This window comes from Mercenaria mercenaria, chromosome 15 (assembly GCF_021730395.1).
Source record: "Mercenaria mercenaria strain notata chromosome 15, MADL_Memer_1, whole genome shotgun sequence".
NCBI lineage: Eukaryota > Metazoa > Mollusca > Bivalvia > Venerida > Veneridae > Mercenaria > Mercenaria mercenaria.
This window is the reverse complement of record NC_069375.1, coordinates 59,718,883-59,740,679: the sequence shown is the minus strand read 5'-3', so window position 1 is coordinate 59,740,679 and position 21,797 is coordinate 59,718,883. Positions and strand designations below refer to the sequence as shown.

At 37.2% G+C, this 21,797-nt stretch overlaps 2 protein-coding genes across 4 annotated transcripts; both read left to right on the top strand.

Annotated features, from left to right (window-relative positions):
• Positions 1 to 566: 566 nt before the first annotated feature.
• On the top strand, positions 567 to 10,410 carry LOC123555866 (uncharacterized). The gene is made up of 6 exons (XM_045346463.2): positions 567 to 673; positions 4,219 to 4,405; positions 7,697 to 7,798; positions 8,111 to 8,267; positions 8,463 to 8,655; positions 9,602 to 10,410. The coding sequence occupies exons 5-6, from the start codon at positions 8,601 to 8,603 to the stop codon at positions 10,408 to 10,410; spliced, it is 864 nt and encodes a 287-aa protein (XP_045202398.2). The 5' UTR covers positions 567 to 673; positions 4,219 to 4,405; positions 7,697 to 7,798; positions 8,111 to 8,267; positions 8,463 to 8,600.
• On the top strand, positions 10,196 to 20,268 carry LOC123555889 (uncharacterized). Of its 3 annotated transcripts, none has more exons than XM_053525350.1 (5): positions 10,196 to 10,324; positions 10,562 to 10,686; positions 13,403 to 13,595; positions 15,361 to 15,489; positions 19,033 to 20,268. In XM_053525350.1, the coding sequence occupies exons 4-5, from the start codon at positions 15,372 to 15,374 to the stop codon at positions 19,719 to 19,721; spliced, it is 807 nt and encodes a 268-aa protein (XP_053381325.1). In that variant the 5' UTR covers positions 10,196 to 10,324; positions 10,562 to 10,686; positions 13,403 to 13,595; positions 15,361 to 15,371; the 3' UTR covers positions 19,722 to 20,268. The 3 variants fall into 3 exon arrangements, with proteins under 3 accessions (XP_053381325.1, XP_053381323.1, XP_053381324.1); XM_053525348.1 differs by having other exon boundaries at positions 10,196 to 10,401; XM_053525349.1 differs by lacking the exon at positions 10,562 to 10,686 and having other exon boundaries at positions 10,196 to 10,401.
• The last annotated feature ends 1,529 nt before the right edge of the window (positions 20,269 to 21,797 follow it).

Below are 21,797 nucleotides of genomic sequence, written 5' to 3'. Positions count from 1 at the left end.
ATCGATATTTGCTTATCCCATGGTTTTCATACTCAATTCATAAAATCTCCGTGACTCTGACTTTGATGTTGCATTCTAACAATGTAAGTTCATACATGTTTAATGTTTCAAGTCGTTAAGGTAGTTCTGCACGTTTGATAAACCGGGAGTGATGGCGTAACGTTATTTATCCGGAAAACGTAGAATAAATCCTGTATTCGGCGTGAAGAAATGAAAATCATTTTATCAATTTATGGCAACCAGTGGGTAAATTCATAACAATGGCACTTACATTATCTTTCTAAACTTAAAATATGATATTAAAATATCTGCCGCGTTAAATGATTCAAAATGATGTCTTAAAATTAGCTTGAAGTGTGTGGTACACTAATCAGCGTCAAATATCTCCGAAATAAGCATACGGACCTGTACATTTTATTTACCACATTATAGACACTATGTTATTGCACGACTGTGAGAAGTTTCATTAAAATCTACCTTGTAGTAAAAAAAAATCTATTCGCGAAAATGTTATGGAAGTTGTGATTTTTCCGTCGACACCCGTATTTGATTTAGTGGTGTTCAACCTTCACAACAATCATGGCGGCGCCCATGAAAACGTTTTCTGAATTTTAGTATTTTTAATTAATTTATCTTTACATTTCTAAGTTATATCATAATAAATAAGACATGGGTAGGTTGTTTTTTAAATCATGGCATACATACCTTCATATGCATTATGAAAGTTACTTCTCATTAATATGTAGTGGCTCAAAACACTTAGATTGTCATATATTTTCGCGATTCGAAACTAAGAAAACATGCTGTTTACAGCTCCCAGCTTGAATATATAATTTATACACTGAGGTCTGTTCTTAACATTGTGTAAATATGAAAGAATGTACTGTCTATGTCTGATGCCTCATGATTTCAAACAATAGTCGTACATAAGTGGTTTTCAAAATAATGAAGCAAAAGTGTGACATAGGGGTTGAAAATTCAAACCTATTTCTTGTATTGGTCACCTATTTTATATGATAGCAAATAGTTCAAATTTCAAGGAAATAGCTTTGGGAAAGTGTTGAGAAATACCAGTCAGAAAATATTTCAGCCTTTAATTCGAAAGTTTGGTGAATTTCCTGTAAAATGGGTGATAAATGCTGTAATGTTTTATGGCAAGGAAAGATGTATAACAGTAATTTTTTCAACATATATGATAAGTAATAGGTATATATGTGTGGTTTGAAACTTAATTTATCGAGTATTTGTGGACATCGGTTTTTAAAATCACCATTTCTGCATAAATTTGACATGAAAATAAAATTCTACCTAGAAAAGTTATTGCTCAATGAAAAATAATTAACATATTACTATAAAACCTAATTTTTTCTCGCACTTTGCATGTTCATCAACCACATGCCAAATTTCAAGAATGTACTGTGATAATAATTTCTCAAATTATCATCTCAAAACTGAGTTATTTTACAGGTGCACAGGGGACACATATTTGAAAGTCATTGTTGTATTCATTTATAACTAGTTTTCTGTTTATAAAAAGACTATTGGTGATCAACTTAAGGTATTGGACCCGTAATAGAGTACCTCCTTTTTGAAGAGTATTCAATTCCTACCATATACCTACTTTGACTGCAATTTTCAGGGGTGCGTAGGTTCAAGCCCCACTGGGACCCAAATTTTTTTTTCCATATTTTCTTTTTCTCTAGTTAGTTTTTACTTATTTCAAGACTTATTATAGACAGATGTATTGTACAAAATTGGAAAATTTTCATTTTATAAGCGATTTCTTGCTGTTCAAAGTGAATTAACCTCTGAATCAGGAGGGGTAGAGTTAGACATATTTAAAAATCCTGAGTTACTTGCGGTAAAAGTTCTCAGTTTGGCCTTCATTCTTTAGAATACATATTGTGGAAGAAATGCAGGTAGGTTTTACTTCTGCCCCAAGGTTATTTTTGAATGAAATGAGGAAAATTCAAAACAGACCCACAGGATTCAACTTTAATTTTTCAGTGTCGGAGTTGGAATTCTGTCTCATTAAATCTGTTTACTTGAGGCTACCTAGAAAAAAAGATATTTACAGTTTTATTTTGTGTTTTATAATTGTTAATCAATAGTTTGATGTTTCTTTCATCAAAATTTATGCTCTAATGAATTGTCTGCAAATGTTTTAGATAGTGGCCAACACATTGAAATTTGTCACTACTTGAGCTTGAGGAAATGCCATGAACTATACAAAATTTACAAAAAACGGTATGGTAAAAGTTGTTTAAAATTTGCAACACAGTGCAAAACATGGTCAGCTTTAAGAATATACCAAGCAAATGCCATGTTTTAAACATTACTATTAGGGGTCCAATACCTTAAGGTAGTGGACCCGTAATAGAATCGTCAATTTTCGTTCGATTACGTACAATTACGTTATTAGCCGTCCATTACGGAAAGTCTTGGAAACTAATTTCCTGATGATTATTTTTAATAATATTTTTTATTGTATAGCTAAGAAACCTTTATAATACTTTGAATCGTAAAATCTATTGACTAATTTAGTGTGTAAAACAATTTATTTAAAAAAATAACTTAAAAATGTAAACTTCCGGTTTGGTTGATACGTCATTTCAAAATGGGTTTTCGCGACCAAAAAGGACGTTTCAAAAATAAATTTTTAAGTAGAAGAAAAGTCGCGAAGTCTGCACCTACGCAAGTTGTGATTGATCACAATTATTCGGAAACCAGTGTGCGTAATGGTGATGATTGTAAGAACGAACACTGTACATCGTACTATCATAAAAACATCAGGAATAGTGTTGGTCAGTCCAGATGGAGACAGGGTCGGAGACTTATAGAGCTTAGTGTTTTACTGGACAATTTAAAGTACTGTCAAGCATGCAGACTTGGACCCGTGCCATTAACTTGTTATAATCTCATTGAGGAGCTCCAAAAAGGTCTCGGTGGTTACCTATATGTCGTGTTAAAATGTTGACTGTGGATATGTAAACAGAGTAGCATTGTAGAGTTGTTGATGGTTGCTATTTTTGATTAGTATATGAGCCATGCCATGAGAAAACCAACATAGTGATATCCCCACAGTCTAGTCAGGATCCATGCTGTTCGCTAACAGTTTCTCTAATTGTAATAGGCTTTGAAAGCGAACAGCATGGATCCTGACCGGAATGCACGGATACGCAGGCTGATCTGGATCCATGCTGGCCGCAAAGCCACTATGTTGGCAAGTTGGTTTTCTCATGGCATGGCTCATATTATGTGTATTGTCTGTATAGGCAAGGCAGACCGATTTCACAGACTGACAATCATTTATATACGTCACGTCTCAAGTAGTATTACATTAAAACTGGTGGAAATCGACGCGATTTAAACTTCATCATGTTCATGATTTATAGTTATTTACTACACACTATTTACTACACATCAAGTGACTGAGGTTTAAAAATAACCTGATCGATAACAAATGAGGTAGAAATTTAACTCTGTAAGCTGAAGACACGCTGACATACATGGAGTTTGAAAGTGTTTTCCTGCATAACGGAGGTTTTCTTATTAGTTAGATGAGTGTAATGATTGTATTTGCCATATTTGGAATGATCTGCATTGCTGGTTATATTACACATAGAAGGGAAACTTTTGACATTGTTTTGAATGGTACGAGGTAAGTAGGTTGTGTGCGGAGGGTGTTGTATTCTCTTTATATGAAAGAACCCTATTGTGGGTCTATATATGTTCAACGGACATTCAAATTCAGTACCACAAAAGCCATATTTGCATACTAATACTGAAAAACTATCTTGCTAATGAAATAAGTAAGAGGCAATGCTTCATAATTTAACTTATCATGATGCTTGAAGTGTTAGTCAAAATAATTCAACATTCAGATTGTTTTATATTTCTGAAGGGGCAAGTGATGATATTGCCCATATAAGAAATATCTCAGTATTTCCTAGGATCGTGTCAAATTTGTTGGTCTACTGGAAATGTCATCAATTGAAGCATTTTATTATTACTGAAAATGTGTGCATATTGACTGAAATATAATGTAGGATAGCTGTTCACTTTTTAGCATATTTAAATAAAAATGGGAAATACCATAGCTGTTTACACACACCAGGTAAACGTAAATGCTTTGCATGAAAATGTATCATTTTAGTTTTGGTTCACCCTTTTTTGTTATTTTGAAGGGTATCAGTTTCATTGATTTTCTCTTTACAGCTATGGTGGACAGCTTATGAGGTCCTGTGAGAGTGAATAACTTACTTTCAACATTGAACTTAAAACCTATAGGTAATAAAAACCTGAAGGCCATGGAGGAACGTGCAGGTGAGGTAGTAATATTAATGGCACATTCTGCTGAATCAGCTCATCAAGCTGCTGTGGATGCATTCAAGAAAGAAATGGAGTAAGTGGTATCTGTGTGTTCTGGTGCTTATTAAAATGTTTGGCATGTAATTTTACACAACAGCTGATTATTAGCTCACCTGTCACAAAGTGTGATCGTGCGGTGTCCGTCGTCCGTCCGTGCGTCCGTCCGTAAACTTTTGCTTGTGACCACTCTAGAGGTCACATTTTTCATGGGATCTTTATGAAAGTTGGTCAGAATGTTCATCTTGATGATATCTAGGTCAAGTTCGAAACTGGGTCACGTGCCTTCAAAAACTAGGTCAGTAGGTCTAAAAATAGAGAAACCTTGTGACCTCTCTAGAGGCCATATATTTCACAAGATCTTCATGAAAATTGGTCAGAATGTTCACCTTGATGATATCTAGGTCAAGTTCGAAACTGGGTCACGTGTGGTGAAAAACTAGGTCAGTAGGTCTAAAAATAGAAAAACCTTGTGACCTCCCTAGAGGCCATATATTTCACAAGATCTTCATGAAAATTGGTCAGAACGTTCACCTTGATGATATCTAGGTCAGGTTCGAAACTGGGTCACATGCCGTCAAAAACTAGGTCAGTAGGTCAAATAATAGAAAAACCTTGTGACCGCTCTAAAGGCCACATTTTTTGTGGGATCTTTATGAAAGTTGGTCAGAATGTTCATCTTGATGATATCTAGATCAAGTTCGAAACTGGGTCATGTGCCTTCAAAAACTAGGTCAGTAGGTCTAAAAATAGAAAAACCTTGTGACCTCTCTAGAGGCCATATATTTCACAAGATCTTCATGAAAATTGGTCAGAACGTTCACCTTGATGATATCTAGGTCAAGTTTGAAACTGGGTCACGTGCCATCAAAACCTAGGTCAGTAGGTCAAATAATAGAAAAACAATGTGACCTCTCTAGAGGCCATATTTTTCATGGGATCTGTATGAAAGTTGGTCTGAATGTTCATCTTGATGATATCTAGGTCGTGTTCGAAACTGGGTCACGTGCGGTCAAAAACTAGGTCAGTAGGTCTAAAAATAGAAAAACCTTGTGGCCGCTCTAGAGGCCATATATTTCATGAGATCTTCATGAAAATTAATCAGAATGTTCACCTTGATGATATCTAGGTCAGTTTCGAAAGTGGGTCACGTGCCCTCAAAAACTAGGTCAGTAGGTCAAATAATAGAGAAACCTTGTGACCTCTCTAGAGGCCATATTTTTCATGGGATCTGTATGAAAGCTGGTCTGAATGTTTATCTTGATGATATGTAGGTAAAGTTCGAAAGTGGGTCACGTGCCGTTAAAAACTAGGTCAGTAGGTCAAATAATAGAAAAACCTTGTGACCTCTCTAAAGGCCATTTTTTTCATGGGATCTGTATGAAAGTTGGTCTGAATGTTCATCTTGATGATATCTAGGTGAAGTTCGAAACAGAGTCATGTGCGGTCAAAAACTAGGTCAGTAGGTCTAAAAATAGAAAAACCTTGTGACCTCTCTAGAGGCCATACTTGTAAATGGTTCTCCATAAAAATTGGTCAGAATGTTTATCTTGATGATATCTAGGTCAAGTTCGAAAGTGGGTCACGTGCCTTCAAAAAGTAGGTCAGTAGGTCAAATAATGAAGAAACGTTGTGACCTCTCTAGAGGCCATATTTTTCATGGGATCTGTATGAAAGTTGGTCTGAATGTTTATCGTGATGATATATAGGTCATGTTCGAAACTGGGTCAACTGCGATCAAAAACTAGGTCATTAGGTCTTGAAATAGAAAAACCTTGTGACCTCTCTAGAGGCCATACCCTTGAATGGATCTTCATGAAAATTGATCAGAATGTTTACCTTGATGATATCTAGGTCAGGTTTGAAACTGGGTCACATGCCTTAAAAAACTAGGTCAGTAGGTCAAATAATAAAAAAACCTTGTGACCTCTCTAGAGGCCATACTTTTCATGGGATCTGTATGAAAGTTGGTCTGAATGTTCATCCTGATGATATCTAGGTCAGGTTTGAAACTGGGTCAACTGCGGTCAAAAACTAGGTCAGTAGGTCTAAAATTAGAAAAATCTTTTGACCTCTCTAGAGGCCATATTTTTCAATGGATCTTCATGAAAATTGATCTGAATGTTCACCTTGATGATATCTAGGTCAGTTTCGAAATTGGGTCACGTGTGGTCAAAAACTAGGCCAGTAGGTATAAAAATAGAAAAACCTTGTGACCTCTCTAGAGGCCATATTTTTCATGAGATCTTCATGAAAATTAGTGAGAATGTTCACCTTGATATCTAGGTAAAGTTGAAAACAGGGTCACGTACCTTTGGAAACTAGGTCAATAAGTCAATTAATAGAAAAACCTTGTGACCTCTCTAGAGACCATATTTTTCAATGGATCTTCATGAAAATTGGTCATGATTTTTATCTTGATAATATCTAGGTCAAGTTCAAAACTGGGTCACATGAGCTCAAAAACTAGGTCACTATGTCAAATGATAGAAAAAACGACGTCATACTCAAAACTGGGTCATGTGGGAAGAGGTGAGCGATTCAGGACCATCATGGTCCTCTTGTTTTTCATTGTGATGATTTGATTGAATCTTTGCCAACAGCAATACAGTTGGTATGTCTCAGGTTTGAAGCACTTTGAGATCACAGCTGCAGAAAGTTTACCTCCTTGCAATATACCAGTACCATAGCAGAATCAAGTTATTGAAATAGGTTTAAGAAAGATCTTATTCACAGTCAAAGTGGCCTCCATGGCCGAATGGTTAAGGTCGCTGACTTCGAATCACTTGCTCTTCAGTGATGTGGGTTCGAGCCTCACTCAGGGCATTGAAATCTTCATGTCAGGAAGCCATCCAGCTGGTTTACGGAAGGTCAGTGGTTCTACCAAGTTGCCCACTCATGATGAAATAATACACGGAGGGGCACCTTTGGGTTTCCCTCCACCATCAAAGCTGGAAAAGCCCGCTCGCTTAGCTCAGTAGGTAGAGCGTCGGTCTGCGGATCGCGGGGTCGTGAGTTCGATCCTCGGGCGGGGCGCATGTTCTCCGTGACTATTTGATAAACGACATTGTGTCTGAAATCATTAGTCCTCCACCTCTGATTCATGTGGGGAAGTTGGCAGTTACTTGCGGAGAACAGGTTTGTACTGGTACAGAATCCAGGAACACTGATTAGGTTAACTGCCTGCCGTTACATAACTGAAATACTGTTGAAAAACGGCGTTAAACCCAAAACAAACAAACAAACAAAGCTGGAAAAATGCCATATATGACCTATAGTCAAGCTAAGTTGTATTTGAGTAAACTATAGAGTTTGTTTTATTTTACAGAGATATTTCTGTCCAGGAATCTTCAGAAGCACACAATGACATGATTGGTATTATGAATGATCTTGGAGTCTGTCCACTTCCAGATGAATCCCCATCACTAAGGTACAAATGATTTATATATTGAACTACAGTGTAAATCAGCAACAGACTTCTTACATGTTGATATAAGTATATGTTTCAAAATGTGTTGTTCTAAATTTGATAATATAACAAAAGCCTATTATTCATGCATATACCGGTACTCATAAATAGTGTAAGATCAGAACATCTGAGTAAGTCATGATTTCCACACATTCAGTCAGTCTTTCAGGGTATTATAATTGTTTTATTTTGATGGAGTACTCTTTTACAAGCTATATTTTTATATCATCACTCAGTAGTATGTGTGTACGAATATTATTTTTTTCTACACAGATTAAAGTTGCAAAGAGAGTCTGTGATTTGAAAATGACATTGACTGGACTGACGTAGATAAAGAAGATGATGAATTAGATGAAAGTGTAGACACCTCAAGTTGCAGCCTACAACAAGCAGTCGATCCAAGTATTCCAGCCAATTCTTCTACTTTCAGGTAGCCTCGTGTTTCAAATTCTGTATGTCAGTATAAAGTTTTTAACTTACCAGTTTATGTGGAGAAGTTGTCACTTACAAATTAGTTCATATTCAGAATCCAGGAATCCTGTTAAAGGATAACAGATTGTAATTTTGGGACTGAAGTTCAAATATAAAATAGTGTTACACAAAAAAAAAATATTTCTATTTACAGTACACCAAAAGTAAGAGACTTCCATATAAAACAGTTAAAATTCCACAGCGTCGGTCAAGCGGAAAGTCGTTTACTACTCCATGTGGCAGAGTAAGATGCAGCCTGGCACCAAAATACCCTTGTCGGAAAAGGATTGGAATGTCTTGTGCTGTGGACACTGCATGGCATAAGTGTGGATTTGACCGTTTAACTTGTACGTATTTTGTATGAATTGTAACCTTCTATATTTATCATATAATTTAGCAAAGATAAACATAATGATTATTTGTAACCAGTCAGAAAGTGATTTAATCTTGCATAAATTATTCTTTGTTGTTGAGATGCATATCAGCTGCACCATGAGAAAACAAGCATCTGCGCAGTCTGGTCAGGATCCATGCTGTTCGCTAACAGTTTTTCTGCAATAGACTATTAAAGCGGACAGCATGGATCCTAACCAGACTGGGCAGATGTGCAGGCTGGTCTGAATCTATGCTGGTCGCAAAGCCACTATGTTTGTTTTCTCATGGCGTGGCTCATTTATTATTGTATCACATCCGAATTCCACACTATGACTTTATTCTACAACAAACAATAAAAAATAATGCTTGCTTTATACTATATCTATATACAGTAAACTTTGAACACCGAAATGAGCGAGACATGTCCATGATGCGCTATTATTATAAAATGAGCCGTGCCATGAGAAAACCAACATAGTGGGTATGCGACCAGCATGGATCCAGACCAGCCTGCGCATCCGCGCAGTCTGGTCAGGCTCCATGCTGTTCGCTTTTAAAGCCTATTGGAATTGGAGAAACTATTAGCGAACAGCATCCGCGCAGTCTGGTCAGGATCCATGCTGGTCGCATACCCACTATGTTGGTTTTCCCATGGCATGGCTCAAATTATGTTGCAACAAATAAGTTATTTTTGAACACTTTTAGTGCCCCTGAAGTTGGGCATATTTAAATCGCACTGTGCGTTCATCCAGGTGTGCATCCGGTAAATTCTTGTCCGGGCTGTAATCTTCCATCCATTGAAATTTACAGTTATACTATTATTATAGTTTATAATGGTCAAACTTGACTGTTGATGATAATTTTAAGATACCTGGTAGTATTTTATATGGCTTACTAATTTTTTCCAACTTTTGACAGCTCACACCTTCTTTATGAGTAAGGCCAAATATGGTAAGAAGGTTGTTAAGACTGTCGTTAGCCATAGGACATGCGGAACATGCAATTGGTGGCGGAGAAACAGACCTGGTCAGACAGTTAGACAACATAAATGTGTACGAAACCATCAAGGTAGTGCTCGTCTGATGGAAAGTGTGAGTGGTGTTAAAGGTATACAGGAGCTGGCACAGGAAGGTACCCCTGTAGAGTATATTGAGGGGGATGGAGACAATACAATGCTGGCGAGGTTGAAAAATGAGCTGAATGTCACCTTGAAGAAACGATATGACAGAAATCATGTCAAAAATGTTGGTAAAAGTCTATATGCATTACATCATGAAAAAGGTGTGAAACTAAGTAAAAGTGTTATTATTCACATAGAGAAATGTTCAAAATATGCTCTGGCAAAAAATCAAGGTGATAGAGATGCCTTAGAAGATAATTTGAAAGCCCTCACACCACACCAATTTGGCGACCATTCGTTGTGCAAGGGACAGTTCTGTGGTTATAAACGGAAAAGAGGAGAGTTTTATGTACACAGAAACCTGCCTTACAAAACATCACTCAATGATGCAGATATGCTACGACAAATATTTGATCCTCTTATTGCTAAAGTGGATCAGTATGTGGACTTAGGATCAAGCCAACAATGTGAACATGCAAATCGTGAAGTAACCTTACGGGCCCCTAAACATCTTCATTATGGTAGCTCAAAGTCACTGGATTACAGAGTACATGCTACAGCTGCCTTTATTAATGAAGGAGGGAACTATATCTCTAAGGTATACTAGTATACAAGAAAAATGTTTACAGTGCTTACAAGTTACACATATTTTCACTTGATATTTCTTGTTAGATTTCTGTTATTATATTTTATATTGTTTTCTTGTTAACTTGTTTGGTTTTGGTTATATTTTTAGATTGTTATTTCTTATTCAACAGGTGTTCTCAGATTTATTCAGCAGTTTGCTATAGCAGTATTGCAGTTTTGTTCTGCAGTTTGTTCCTGCAGTTTGTTTCAGCTGTTTGTTCCAGTTACTGAAGTTATTCTTCCAGTCTTTGTAGAAGTAAGTGTCTTTTTAAAAAGTTTTTTAACAATATATAAACTAGTATTTATGGAAGCTTTAAGTGGCATTACTATTGTGACGGCATGTAAAGGCTAGTTTACTATTCAGTATACATGTACATAATAGTAAGAAATTACAGACAATTGATATTTTCACATAGTTATTTTACATATAAGTCATTTAAAAAGCTCCAAATATTGACATTTCATTTTTAGCTCATCTGATTTTTTGAAAAAAAATGATGAGTTATTGTCATCACTTGAGCGGTTGTCGGCGTCTGGTCGGCGTTGCCTGGTTAAGTTTTATGTTTAGGTCAGCTTTTCTCCTAAACTATCAAAGCTATTGCTTTGAAACTTGGAATACTTGTTCACCATCATAAGCTGACCCTGTATAGCAAGAAACATAACTCCATCTTGCTTTTTGCAAGATTTATGGCCCCTTTTGTACTTAGAAAATATCAGATTTCTTGGTTAAGTTTTATGTTTAGGTCAGCTTTTCTCCTAAACTATCAAAGCTATTGCTTTGAAACTTGGAATACTTGTTCACCATCATAAGCAGACCCTGTACATCAAGAAACATAACTCCATCTTGCTTTTTGCAAGATTTATTGCCCCTTTTGGACTTAGAAAATCAGTTTTCTTGGTTAAGTTTTATGTTTAGGTCAGCTTTTATCCTAAACTATCAAAGCTATTGCTTTAAAACTTGCAACACTTGTTCACCATCATAAGTTGACCCTGTACAGCAAGAAACATAACTCCGTCCTGCTTTTTGCAGATTTATGGCCCCTTTTGGACTTAGAAAATATCAGATTTCTTGGTTAAGTTTTATGTTTAGGTCAACTTTTTCTCTTAAACTATCAAAGCTATTGCTTTGAAACTTGCAACACTTGTTCACCATCATAAGCTGACCCTGTACAGCAAGCAACATAACTCCATCCTGCTTTTTGCAATAATTATTGCCCCTTTTGGACATAGAAAATCATTTTCTTGGTTGAGTATTATGTTTAAGTCAACTTTTCTCATAAACTATCAAAGCTATTGCTTTAAAACTTGCAACAGTTTTTCACCATCATAAGTGGACACCATACATCAAGAAACATAACTCTGTCCTGCTTTTTGCAAGAATGATGGCCCTTTTTAGACTTAGAAAATCATGGGTAGGACAATATTTCTATTACACAAAAAAAATCAGATGAGCGTCAGCACCCGCAAGGTGGTGCTCTTGTTTAGCTCACATGTCACAAAGTAACAGTGTGAGCTTTTGTGATCGCGCAGCGTCCGTCGTCCGTGCGTCCGTCTGTACGTAAACTTTTGCTTGTGACCACTCTGGAGGTCACATTTTTCATGGGATCTTTATGAAAGTTGGTCAGAATGTTCATCTTGATGATATCTAGGTCAAGTTCGAAACTGGGTCACGTGCCCTCCAAAACTAGGTCAGTAGGTCTAAAAATAGAGAAACCTTGTGACCTCTCTGGAGGCCATATTTTTCAATGGATCTTCATGAAAATTAGAAAATTCACCTTGATGATATCTAGGTCAGGTTTGAAACTGGGTCACGTGTCGACAAAAACTAGGTTAGTAGGTCAAATAATAGAAAAACCTTGTGACCTCTCTAGAGGCCATATTTTTCATGGGATCTGTATGAAGATTGGTCTGAATGTTTATCTTGATGATATCTAGGTCAAGTTTGAAACTGGGTCAACTGCGGTCAAAAACTAGGTCAGTAGGTCTAAAAATAGAAAAACTTTGTGACCTCTCTAGAGGCCATACTTTTGAATGGATTTTCATGAAAATTAGAATGTTCACCTTGATGATATCTAGGTCAAGTTTGAAAGTGGGTCACATGCCAACAAAAACTAGGTCAGTAGGTCAAATACTAAAAAAACCTTGTGACCTCTCTAGAGGCCATGTTTTTTGTGGGATCTGTATGAAAGTTGGTCTGAATGTTCATCTTGATGATATCTAGGTCAAGTTCGAAACTGGATCAACTGCGATCAAAAACTATGTCAGTAGGTCTAAAAATAGAAAAAACTTTGTGACCTCTCTAGAGGCCATACTTTTGATTTGATCTTCATGAAAATTGGTCAGAATGTTCACCTTGATAATATCTAGGTCAAATTGGAAACTGGGTCACATGCCGACAAAAACTAGGTCAGTAGGTCAAAAAATAGAAAAACCTTGTGACCTCTCTAGAGGCCATATTTTTCAAGGGATCTGTATGAAAGTTGGTCTGAATGTTCATCTTGATGATATCTAGATCAGTTTCGAAACTGGGTCAACTGCGATCAAAAACTAGTTCAGTAGGTCTAAAAATAGTAAAACCTTGTGACTTCTCTTAGAGGCCATACTTTTGAATGGATCTTCATGAAAATTGGTCAGAATGTTCACCTCGATGATATCTAGGTCAGGTTCGAAATTGGGTCACGTGCCTTCAAAAACTAGGTCATTAGGTCATATAATAAAAAAACCTTGTGACCTCTCTAGAGGCCTTATTTTTCAATGGATCTTAATGAAGATTGGTCAGAAATTTTATCTTGATGATATCTAGGTCAAGTTCAAAACTAGGTCACATGAGCTCAAAAACTAGGTCACTATGTCAAATAATAGAAAAAACAACATCATACTCAGTTCAAAACTGGGTCATTTGGAGACAGGTGAGCGATTCAGGACCATCATAGTCCTCTTGTTTTGTTTACTTTTACCCTCTTGTTACTTAGGTCAACTCTAAAGCAGGACTTTCACCTGGTGCCCATATTGTCAGATATGCAGAAAAATGAATGAAACGGAGAAAATAACAGCAAGGGAGATCACAGTTGCCTTCCTCCAAGCGCAGACGCCTGACTCTAAAACAGGAGCGTGCCACTAACCAGGGTGCACAGGAGGCTTTAGAAGGAGTTTCGTACCAGTCCGGTAATTTTTAACATATTTTCTGACATCTTTGTGCAAAAGTTGAATATAAACAAGTACAGAAATTTAGAAGGGAAGGTTTGACAGAGGTATGATTTAGGTACTTTCTTCTCCATTTAATATCAGAAGAAGATGTTGGTAATAGGGAGAAACATTGGACAGCTGAATATACAATTCTGTATAGGCTTGTTGTTCTGTATTCAAGTCTGGAAGACTGAGGGCAATAGTTTAGACTACTGACTAGCAATAAATGTCTTATCACATGACATCAGATATAATTTTGATATTTTATTTGTACAAACTATGGACTAGTGTATACTAAAATACACTCAATGAATGACTTGTCAGTCAATAGTCAAAACTATTGCCTGATATCCATGACAGCAGAAGTTTGTTTTTCTCAAGTTACTTACATAATGGCCATACAGCATGAACTGTGGACTGACAATTTATATAAAGAATCTAGCAGAGAAAACTTATCTCTGAAAGGGCAGATTTCTCCCAGTAAATACAATTTTTGGTAATGAAATTATACCATTATTGTACCCCCCGACAACAAAGTTGTAAGGGCGGGGTATACTGGTTTCAGGTTGTCTGTCTGTCCGTCTGGCCGTCTGTCAGTCTGTCCGTAGACGCAATCTTGTGCGCACCATCTCTCCTTATCCCCTTGACAGAATTTAATGAAACTTCACACAAGTGATCAGTACCAACAGTAGTTGTACATGGGGCATGTGAGGTTCTTTTAGAAAAAAAATTTGCAGAGTTATGGGACTTTGTTTTTTTGTTATTGTACTATAATATACATAGACACAATCTTGTGCGCACCATCTCTCCTCATCCCCTTGACACAATTTAATGAAACTTCACACAAGTGATCAGTACCAACAGTAGTTGTGCATGGGGCATGTTAGGTTCTTTTAGAAAAAAAAAATTGCAGAGTTATGGGACTTTGTTCTTTTTGTTACTATACTATATACATAGACACAATCTTGTGCACACCATCTCTCCTCATCCCCTTGACACAATTTAATGAAACTTCACACAAGTGATCAGTAACAACAGTAGTGGCGCATGGGGCATGTTAGGTTCTTTCAGAAAAAAAATTTGCAGAGTTATGGGACTTTGTTGTTTTTGTTACAATAATATATACATAGACACAATCTTGTGCGCACCATCTCTCCGCATCCCCTTGACACAATTTAATGAAACTTCACACAAGTGATCAGTAACAACAGTAGTTGTGCATGGGGCATGTTAGGTTCTTTCAGCGACACAAATTGCAGAGTTATGGGACTTTGTTTCTTGTTAACATACTATGTACATACAGTCTGCATATGCAATCTTGTGCGTGCCTAATCTACCAAACCCTTACACACAATTTAATGAAACTTCACACAAGTGATCAGTACCAACCCTAGTTGTGCATGGTGCATGTTACATTCTTTTAGATAAATATTCTGCATAGTTATGGGACTTTGTTTTTTGTTACTATACTGTATACATACAGTCTATATACATACAGTCCACATTATTATGCAATCTTGTGTGCGTCAAATTGCAATGTACTGTGTCAGTGCATGCGGGGGGTACATTCATCACCTTTAGTGATAGCTCTAGTTTTGTCTATCTAAGGTTGTATACAAAATGAAACTTGCACTCTCTTACAATAGGTAATAGTGTGAAAAGACCAACTGGTAAAATAAAATGGAATTTGTAGACACTTATTGATTCAAGCAACATAATTTATTTTACTTCATCTTCTGCACAGGAGTTGGTCACATGGAGGAGGTTGATATTGAGAAATTGCCGGATGCAGTTCCTCGTGGCAACTTCAAGCCTACACAACTATCTGGGGAGGCAACATATATAACTATTGACCTTGAAACCACTGACCTAAGTAAGTTGTTGCTTATATGTTCAGTTACACTATTACATACATTTATTATTAATCCCCCGCCGTAGCAGAGGGATTGTAGGAATGGTCTGCGTCCGTCCTTTCGTCCGTCCGTCCTTCCGTCCGTAACAAAATCGTGTCCGGTCCATATCTCCTAAACCCCTTGAAGGATTTTCATGAAACTTGGGTCAAATGATCACCTCATCAAGACGATGTGCAGAACCCATGAGTCAGCCTTGTCGGTTCAAGGTCAAGGTCACAACTCAAGGTCAAAGGTTTGAGCCTGCCATTTTGTGTCTGCTCTATATCTCCTAAACCCCTTTAAGGAATTTTATAAAACTTGGGTCAAATGATCACCTCATCAAGAGGATGTGCAGAACCCATGAGTCAGCCATGCCAGCTCAAGGTCAAGGTCACAACTCAAGGTCAAAGGTTTGAGCCTTCCATTTTGTGTCCGCTCTATATCTCTTAAACCCCTTGAAGGAATTTTATTAGCCCACCATCATCAGATGGTGGGCTATTAAAATCACTCTGCGTCTGTGGTCCGTTCGTCCGTCATTCCGTCCGTCCGTCCGTCCATTAACAATTTCTCGTTATCGCATCTCCTCAGAAACTACTGGGGGGATTTTGACCAAACTTTGTCAGAATGATGTATTGGTACCCTAGTTGTGTCCCCCTGAAAATCAGACTGGTTCAACAATTTATGAGTGAGTTATGGCCCTTTGTTTATTTCTATAATTTACATAGATTTATATAGGGAATAACTTTGAAAACCTTCTTGTCCAAAACCACAGAGCCTAGGGCTTTGATATTTGGTATGAAGCATTATCTAGTGGTCCTCTACCAAGATGATTCAAATTATTTCTCTGGGGTCAAATATGGCCCCGCCCTGGGGGTCACATGGTTTATATAGACTTATATAGGGAAAAACTTTGAAAAACCTCTTGTCCAAAACCACAGGGCCTAGGGCTTTGATATTTTGTATGTGACATCATCTAGTGGTCTTCAACTAAGATCGTTTAAATTATACCCCTAGGGTCAATATGGCCCCACCCTGGGGTCATATGGTTTACATAGACTTATATAGGGAAAAACTTTAAAAAAACTTCTTGTCCAACCACAAGCCTAGGGCTTTGATACTTGTAATGTAGCATCATCTAGTGGTTCTCTACCAAGTTTGTTCAAATTATCCCCCTAGGGTCAAATATGGCCCCGCCCCGGGGTCACATGGTTCATATAGACTTATATAGGGAAAAGCTTTTAAAATCTTCTTGTCAATAACTACAACATTCAAATTTGGACCACATGTATATTTTTGAGTGGCAAGATGAACCTTGACATGAGTTGACCTTGATTTTGACCTAGTGACCTACTTTCACATTTCTGTAGCTACAGCCTTCAAATTTGGACCACATGCATAGTTATGTGCACTTGAAAAAACTTTGACCTTGATTTTGACCTAGTGACCTACTTTCACATTTTTGAAGGTACAGGTATCAAATTTGGACCATATGCATAGTTCCGTGTTTCAAAATGAAATTTGACATTGATTTTGACCTAGTGACCTACTTTCACATTTTTGAAGGTACAGTCTTCAAATTTAGACCACATGCATAGTTTTGTGTTCCGAAATTAAATTTGACCTTGATTTTGACCCAGTGACCTACTTTCTCATTTCTCAAGCTACATCCTTCAAATTTGGACCACATGCATGGTTTTATGTACCGAAACAAACTTTGACCTTTACATTGACCTAGTGACCTACTTTCACATTTTTGAAGGTACAAGCTTCAAATTTGGACCACATGCATAGTTCTGTATTCTGAAATAAAACTTGACCTTGATTTTGACCTAATGACCTACTTTCACATTTCTCAAGCTACAGCCTTCAAATTTGGACCACATGCATAGTTTTGTGTACCGAAATGAACTTTGACCTTAAGATTGACCTAGTGACCTACTTTCACATTTCTGTAGCTACAGGCCTCAAATTTAGACCACTTGCATAGGATTGTGTACCGAAACAAACTTTGACCTTGACATTGACCTAGTGACCTACTTTCACATTTTTGAAGGTACAGGCTTCAGATTTGGACCAAATGCATAGATTTGTGTTCTGAAGTGAAATTTGACCCTTGATTTTGACCTAGTGACCTACTTACACATTTCTCAAGCTAAGCCTTCAAATTCGGACCACTTGCATAATTTTGTGTACCGAATTAAACTTTGACCTTAAGATTGATCTAGTGACCTACTTTCACATTTCTTGAGCTACAGCTTTCGAATTTGGACCACATGCACAGTGTTGTGTACGGAAATGAAATTTGACCTTGAGCTAGTCAGTAAGTCTTGAAATTTGGAACACTCAAAAATGGCACTTGGTGGGCGCCAAGATCACTCTGTGATCTCTTGTAAAACTTGGGTCAAATGATCACCTCATCAAGACGATGTGCAGAACTCATGAGTCAGTCATGCCGGCTCAAGGTCAAGGTCACAACTTAGGGTCAAAGGTTTGAGCCTTCCATTTTGTGTTCGCCCTATATCTCCTAAACCCCTTGAAGGATTTTCATCGAACTTGGGTCAAACCATCACCTCATCAAGGCCATGTGCAGAACTTATGAGTCAGCTATGTCGGCTCAAGGTCAAAACTGAAGGTCAAAGGTTTGAGCCTTCCATTTCGTGTCCGCTCTATATCTCCTAAACCCCTTAAAGGAATTTTATAAAACTTGTGTCAAATGATTACCTCATCAGAACGATATGGAGAAATTATGGTCAAGCATGCCAGCTCAAGGTCAAGGTCACAACTAAGGGTCGAAGGTTTGAGCCTTCCATTTGGTGTCCACTCTGTATCTCCTTAACCCCTTGAAGGATTTTCATCAAACTTGGGTCAAATGATCACCTCATCAAGAACTCATGAGTCAGCCATGTCAACTCAAGGTCAAGGTCACAACTGAAGGTCAAAGGTTTCAGCTCTGTATCTCCTAAACCCCTTAAAGGATTTTCATGAAACTTTGGTCAAATGATCACCTCATCAAGATGTTGTGCAGAATTCCTGAGTCAGCCATGTCAGTTTAAGGTCAAGGTCACAGCTAAAATCAAAGGTTTACCCTTTCACTATCTATAGCAGTGGCGGGGGATTTAGCTGTCTTTCAGACTGCCTTGTTATGATTACAGTATCAAGTGAGTTGTTACCCTGCGTTTGACTCTGGTTTGACTCTCAATGCTTCTAGTGTTTACATTTTTGCTATTTCAGTAAATAAATATCATCTCTATTTAAGTAAAGTTTACATTTAATTATTTGTTTCAGGCTTTATATTTTTTTCATTGGATGGAAATAAGTTGCTTTTCAAGAAAAAAGAGAAAAAATTTTTGTGCGAGTAAAGATATCAGATTAGTTGGTACAATAATTGACTGTTACAGATTTTGCTATAGTGCTTGTAATTTGTCTGTTTGAATTCCTAGATTGAAATACATATGTTGGTTAATTATATTATGGGGGATATATTTAAAAGAGCATAAAGTAAATTGAGCAATTTCTTTTTATAGTTCGTTATGGACAGATGCCACATATCACACAAATCGCTGCATCAAATATACACTCTGGAGCTTCATTGGATATCTATGTCAAACCTAAATTGGAAATATCATCTGAGGCACAAAGGATCACCGGTATATGTATGAAAAATTCAGACACTATGACAGTAAAAGGCACAGTGGTCCAACATGTCAGCATTCAATCGGCAATAGAAAAACTGTGTACATGGCTGGAAAAATTTTCAAATGTGGTTTTAGTCGCCCATAATGGAAGACGCGTTTCTGCGCTTATGTGTTCAAAAACAATTCACAGGTTTTTCAGTTGTGTTTCTTCTTTGATTGATTCATTACCAGTGTTCAAGAAACTCTTTCCAAATCAGTCACACAGACAGGAAGATCTTGCTTTGGCATTGCTTGGAATCCGGTATGATGCCCACAATGCTATAGCCGATGTGGAAACTCTTGGAAAACTGTTAGTCTTTACACGATTATCAGATAAGGAACTCCTTATGTACAGCTTTCCACCTGCAGCTATTCACAAAAATATATTGTTTAATACAGGGAAATCAAAAAATCTAAAGTCTCTTGAGGTACTTGTTAGTCGAGGCATATGCAAAATGCCAACGGCTGAGAACATAGTCAGTTCTGGATTGAACTTGCTGGATCTCAAAACAATTTTTAGCTCACCTGTCACAAAGTGACAAGGTGAGCTTTTGTGATCGCGCGGTGTCCGTCGTCCGTCGTCCGTCCGTGCGTCCGTGCGTCCGTGCGTCCGTGCGTCCGTAAACTTTTGCTTGTGACCACTCTAGAGGTCACATTTTTCATGGGATCTTTATGAAAATTGGTCAGAATGTTCATCTTGATGATATCTAGGTCAAGTTCGAAACTGGGTCACGTGCCATCAAAAACTAGGTCAGTAGGTCTAAAAATAGAAAAACCTTGTGACCTCTCTAGAGGCCATATATTTCACAAGATCTTCATGAAAATTGGTCAGAATGTTCACCTTGATGATATCTAGGTCAAGTTCGAAACTGGGTCACGTGGGGTCAAAAACTAGGTCAGTAGGTCTAAAAATAGAAAAAACCTTGTGACCTCTCTAGAGGCCATATTTTTCATGAGATCTTCATGAGTATTGGTCAGAATGTTTATCTTGATGATATCTAGGTCAAGTTCGAAACTGGGTCACGTAGGGTCAAAAACTAGGTCATTAGGTCTAAAAATAGAAAAACCTTGTGACCTCTCTAGAGGCCATATTTCTCAATGATCTTTTGAAAATTGGTCAGAATGTTCATCTTGATGATATCGGTCAGGTTCGAAACTGGTCACGTGGGGTTAAAAACTAGGGCTAGTCAAAAAGGGAAACCTTGTGACCTCTCTAGAGCCATATTTTTCATGAGATCTTCAAATATTGGGCAGAATGTTTATCTTTATGAAAAACTAGGGCAATTTGAAACTGGCTTTGGGGCAAAAACTAGGGCAGAATCTAAAAAAAAAACCTTTTTGACCCTCTATGGCCAATTTCTCAATGGATCTTCAAGAAAAAATTGGGGCAAAAATTTACCTTGAAAAGATATCTAGGTCAAATTCGAAACTGGGGTTTTTGGGGGGTAAAAATGGTCATAGTCAAAAATGAAAAACCCTTTTGGACCTCTCTAAGCATATTTTTCAATGGTCTTTATGAAAATTGTCAAAGTTTACCTTGAAAAATTCTAGGGAAGTTCGAACTGGGGCATGGGGTTAAAAACTAGGTCAGTAAAATCTAAAAATAGAAAAACCTTTTGACCTCTCTAAGGGGCCCTTTTTTCATGAGATCTTCATAATATTGGTCAAATGTTCACTTTATGATATTAGTCAGATTCAAAATGGGGCACGTGGGGGCAAAACTAGGGCAAGGGGTAAAAATAAAAAAAACCTTGACCTCTTAGAGGCCCTATTTTTCAAAGATCTTTTATGAAATTGGTGAGAATGTTTCAGCTTGATGGAAACTAGTCGGTTTTTATAACTGGTCTGTCGGTCAAAAACTAGTCGTAGGTCGAAAAATAGAAAAATTTTGCCCCCCCTAAGGCCATATTTTCACGAGATCTTCATGAAAATTGGTGGAATTTCACCTTGATGAATCTAGGGCAAGTTTAAAAGTGGGGCACGGCTTTAAAACAGTCATTTGGGCAAATAAAGAAAACCTTGGACCTCTCAAAGGCCAATTTTTCAATGGATCTTCATAAAAAATTTGGGCAGAATTTTTTATCTTTATGATATCTAGGTCACATGTGCTCAAAAACTAGGTCACTATGTCAAATAATAGAAATAACGATGTCATACTCAGTTGAACACTGGGTCATGTGGAGATAGGTGAGCGATTCAGGACCATCATGGTCCTCTTGTTAAAAGAGCTGGTGAAGATGGACTGAGAGACACATTTACAATGAAAAACTGTGAGGGTCTACCAAGGGTTACAAATGTTAAGAGTGTATTGGAAGAAGTCATTCAAAATTAGCAGCTTTTTTCAAGCAATAAGTAAAGCATGTGGGTGGGGTATGGAACAGATATCTGTCTTATTTCAGAAATTTCAGAATTATAATAATGTTATGGTAGATATTTTCTGTACCAATATTTGTCTTTTTGCTCATATTTGTGCAGTTTGTATGATATGAAACACATTTTATGTAACATTCATTTTGAATTTTTATGCTTTTTTTACCAAAATTTTAACCACAACCATAAAAAATTATTTTCAATAACTAGACGGTAAATCAGCTTAGTTCTTGGATATTATCTTG